General features: G+C 54.0%; 3 protein-coding genes across 3 annotated transcripts in view; 1 reads left to right on the forward strand and 2 right to left on the reverse strand.

Moving 5' to 3' along the window:
- The window catches only part of H310_04693 (hypothetical protein), a gene marked incomplete at both ends in the record, with an annotated part of 1,002 nt that extends 252 nt beyond the window's left edge, over positions 1 to 750 (forward strand). Inside the window, one exon of the mRNA XM_008869146.1 lies at positions 53 to 750. Within this exon, the coding sequence (XP_008867368.1) occupies positions 53 to 750 (698 nt within the window). The remainder of the gene's footprint in view (positions 1 to 52) is intronic.
- Positions 751 to 782: 32 nt separating this feature from the next.
- H310_04694 (hypothetical protein) lies at positions 783 to 1,194 on the reverse strand (the record flags this gene model as incomplete). Its single annotated transcript, XM_008869147.1, has 2 exons — positions 783 to 997; positions 1,044 to 1,194. The coding sequence occupies 2 exons, from the start codon at positions 1,192 to 1,194 to the stop codon at positions 783 to 785; spliced, it is 366 nt and encodes a 121-aa protein (XP_008867369.1).
- A 288-nt stretch (positions 1,195 to 1,482) lies between these two features.
- On the reverse strand, positions 1,483 to 2,930 carry H310_04695 (hypothetical protein). Its single transcript, XM_008869148.1, has one exon. The coding sequence runs from the start codon at positions 2,880 to 2,882 to the stop codon at positions 1,515 to 1,517; it is 1,368 nt and encodes a 455-aa protein (XP_008867370.1). The 5' UTR covers positions 2,883 to 2,930; the 3' UTR covers positions 1,483 to 1,514.
- Positions 2,931 to 4,137: the final 1,207 nt, after the last annotated feature.

The raw sequence follows: 4,137 nt of genomic DNA on the forward strand, positions 1-4,137 counted from the left end.
AACTGCACGGCGACACCGCGCCAGCATGCCACCGACCCGAATCGGTGCATAGTCGACGCGACTTACACAAGCGTCAACACCCCCGAGTTTCCGTACCCTTACGCCGACTCGGTCAACGTCGTGGCCGTGACGCCGCTTGCTGCGTACGACTGGGTTCTTCGCACCGACATGGACACTTTCTTGACGCCAGCGTTTGCTACATGGAGGCCATCCATGTTTGTCGTGGGCATGGGGGGGTACAACCTCGCGGGGCTGTCGACCGACGCTCGCCTTGAAGGCATCATCGCCAAGCTCCAGTTGACGCCGAAAACGGTCGATAACGTCGGGTCCACGTGGTTTGGTCCGACTGCGCTCGTCCAGTCGTGCGCCCAGCTTTCGATGGACGTGCAGCGATACATGTACAAGCACGAGTTTACAGACGACGAAAAGAGCCCGTCGTACGGCATCAAGGGGTGGCCCCATTGGCACATTGGCGTGCTCTCAATGTACGGCGGTCACATTGCGATTAATCACTGCACGCGAGCATTCGGCGTCGTCAAAGACGCCTACAACTTGGACTTTCCCACAACGTCGCACGAGTCCCCCACGCGGCACGCGCATCTCCATACGTGGCAAGATAGCGCTCGGTTCTCCAAGTTTGCGTTTGCCGTTGGAGCGTACAAGCACGAAAACAAGTCGGCGCTCAACTTGGACGACATAAGCGACTACGCTATGTTTATGGCGCTCGATTCGCAGCCAGGGATGCATTAAACCCAGTCAAGATCGACGGGATGTGTTTCGAGTTACGACGTGAGGCTCTTCACGCGCTGGGCAAAGGTCATGGAACCGAGGGTAGCCGTAGACATCCTCGACACCGGGTCGACGCAGACGGGGTAAATCCGCAGCAGCTTGTCCATCATGTCGTGGTGGTAGGACGCGCACGAGCTTGCGTCACGAAACGCCACGACTTGGGCACTCGTGAGTCGATCGTTCCGCACGACGGCTTCCGGGGACATGCCTGTGCACATTTTGGAAGCGTAAGGCACGGAGGATGGAGGGTGTACCGATGCTGTTGGCGCACTGGACGAGGTGAGGCGACGATAACACACCCGAGAGGGCAAGTTGCACGGTTCCTGCAGGACATAGATCGAGTGCATCGTGTTGAGCGAACACGGAGGAAGAGAGCCAGCAAGAGGCGATGGCGGGCCAGACCATGACGATTATTGTGCAAGACATGGGCTGCCACCTACGTTGTCGACGCTTTCTACGTATGCAAGCAGCCCCCAGCATCACGGCATCCTGCACGAAGCGTCTCTCTCTACGACGAGCTAGACGGTAATTACACGTCTGCGCGATGGAACCGTCCAACTCGATGCCTGTGCATGTGCCCGTCAGTAGCAAGACCGCCCCCACCACAGACCCATCTCGCCAACTCGTCCAGCCTGCATTCAACGCCGCCGTTGGCCCAAGTACCAACCTGTGGCTTCGCCGACAACGCGCGAGTCCGGGTTTTCGTTCCAACATGGTACATTCAATCACGGTGTTGGCAATGCGGTTCGGGGGGTATCCTTGGCATGCATGACAACGCCTTGGTGCGAGTTGAATCCGTCGGGACACGTGTGTGCCTTCATCGTGCGGAGGACTTCGTTTCCGTACTTGATCAGTGTGCACTGGAGCCACACCGTGTGGCGCTTCCACTGGCGTTTCTTGGGATTGTCCTTGTACAGCACATCGATTTGAGTCCACTCGGACGCGGGCGGGAGCTTGAAGAGCTGGCTGTCGCAGTCGAGAATGTCCGACGGAATGCGGTACTTGTAGTACATGTAGCCTTCGTCAATCGTGTCGGGGAGGCCGTAGTACATGGCGTAATGGATGCCCACGGGAGGATCGGCCGGGAGGACGACGTGGAACGGGTCGGCGCACGGATTCGGCATGTCTTCCTCGATGAAATTCCAGTACTCTGTGTTGAGGAACTCGGGTGTGGCCGGGCCCAAGTGCTGCAGCAGCGTGTGCCTGACGTTGTTGTTGGCCACGGCGGCGCCGTATGCGTACATCTCGATCATCCAGTCATCCTTGGACACTTGGCGGCCCTTCACGGTGAAGTTGCAGTAGTCCTCGACCACATGCAACCAGTCGTGGCGCGTCTGGATGTACGGCGTTCCCGTGGGTTCAAAGTACTCGAACGCGTCCGCGCTCGACACGTTGGCGCATGGCTTGGTGCCGCACACGAGGTTGAGAATCGTGCGGTTGAAATCGTTGTACCACCGGCCGCCCAAGAACGCCTTCATGTTTTGCGCGAGCGCGACGCCGTTCTCGACCGTGTCCGTGATGTCTTCGGCCCGCCGCATGGTCGTGTTCTGGTAGTACTTGGCCCACTTGGCCCCCGTGTTGACGACGAGCGGCTTGAACAGCATGTAGTCGGCGTCGATGAATGCGACGGCGAGGTTGTCCTTCTTGGCGCTGTGGTGGAGAAAGTCGCGCAGACCGAATGGTTTGTTGTACGCGTTGTACGTCTCTGTGAACGTGGGGCTCTCGTACTTGGCATAGTTCTTGGTGAAGTGCAAGCGAAAGTCAGGGTAGTACTTTCGTTGGGCCTCGATCTCTGCTTGTGCCACGGGCGAGCATCCTGAGATGATCTCTGTCAACGGACCGGCATGGTGAACTCGGACCAACGACAGCTGAAGACTGGCCGACAGGAACTGGCGGCGCTTTTGGTCGCACCCTGTGCTGAACACGAGATGCACGTTGGTTTGGAGGTCGTAGGAGATCTCGTTGTTGATGGCAGTAGCAGTTGCCGCCACGATAGCCTTCATGTTCGTTGGCGTAGAGAGGAGGAGTACACTGGCCAAAGCGGCGATGGAGGTGGCGCTGCACCGCATCGGCGATTCCATCGGCGCGACCATGCGATGAAGGCAGGCGAGAGGATGATGGATTGTTGCACGGTGTCAAACATAAAATCATCCAATTTGTACCTGACGTTTAATGAGGACGCCAGGTCTTTTTGGCGAAATTTGGATACCAATCCCAGTTTAATGCACTCGACGTTGGAGCGAGGCGAATGGGACGCTGCACAGGATAGTCCAGGAGCTCGCTCATGTAGAAACACGCCTTCTAGCACATACCTTTGCCGTGTGCGGATGGAAGCAAGTGTGCTTGAAATCGCGGAGTTCGTTTGTCGGATCGGTAGCATATCATCAACACCACTTCCCGGCAGAAGGTGAAATATAACATGTGACATGGGTGAAACGTGTTCGGAACGTCTGTACAAACGAAAAAACAATATCGCATCTCTCAATTTGAAAAATTTACATCGGATGTGAATTACTCGCCATAAACTAGGGTTCGCCAGTGTAGAAGCACCTTCTCGACATTGCATTGGCAGAACAAAGCCTAACGGATTACCTATGCCTGGGTTACAGGGAGCCCCGGAAAAAGCCGACACGTCCAAAAAAGCCGATCACCTCCAAAACATGATCTGTTTTAAAAAGTATACGAAGTCAGAAATACCAATTCTTTAACCAATTGCAGTGAAGAAATAATTAGAACTGTGATTGACTGATAGAAATTCTCCTTATTATAGCCAATCAGGTTGGACATACGTATTGAGAAAAGAGGTTGTGCAAATTGAACTTTCAAATTGGGACCTTGTGATGGAGGTAGCACCATGGCAGGTCGAGTTCCGACCTCCGAGGGTTCATGACTCCTCCCTCATGCAAAATAAACTGTAGTTTATTTCGTCAAAGTACACGATAAGTCGCCAACTGGTTGATTGTGTTTGATTGCTAAGTGTGTCGCTACACTTTGTTCACGTTGTTGTTACTGGTGAAGGGCACAATGCGCACTAGTTTAATTGTGTATAGTATTCCGACAAGAGAGCTGCTGATGGTTTGAACTGACAGCAATGTACCAGGAAAGTGTTTGCCTCCAGCTCTTGCTCTTCATGACAGTTTTTGTTTATATTTCGCTTCAGGATGGCTATAATTTCTTGCGTGAACCTGACCTGGTTGTTTTAGCATTGCCAGTGAGTGAAACGCAAAGGAAGTTGACCATTCGCCACTATCCATGATGCTCTCGCCTCAATTCCTGCCAGAGAACTTTACATCAATTCGAACATTTTTGACATGGGAGTATAGGATATTGTAGTACAGTACAAAATTT

The sequence above is a fragment of the Aphanomyces invadans genome, assembly GCF_000520115.1.
Source record: "Aphanomyces invadans strain NJM9701 unplaced genomic scaffold supercont1.7, whole genome shotgun sequence".
Taxonomy (NCBI): Eukaryota; Oomycota; class Saprolegniomycetes; order Saprolegniales; family Verrucalvaceae; genus Aphanomyces; species Aphanomyces invadans.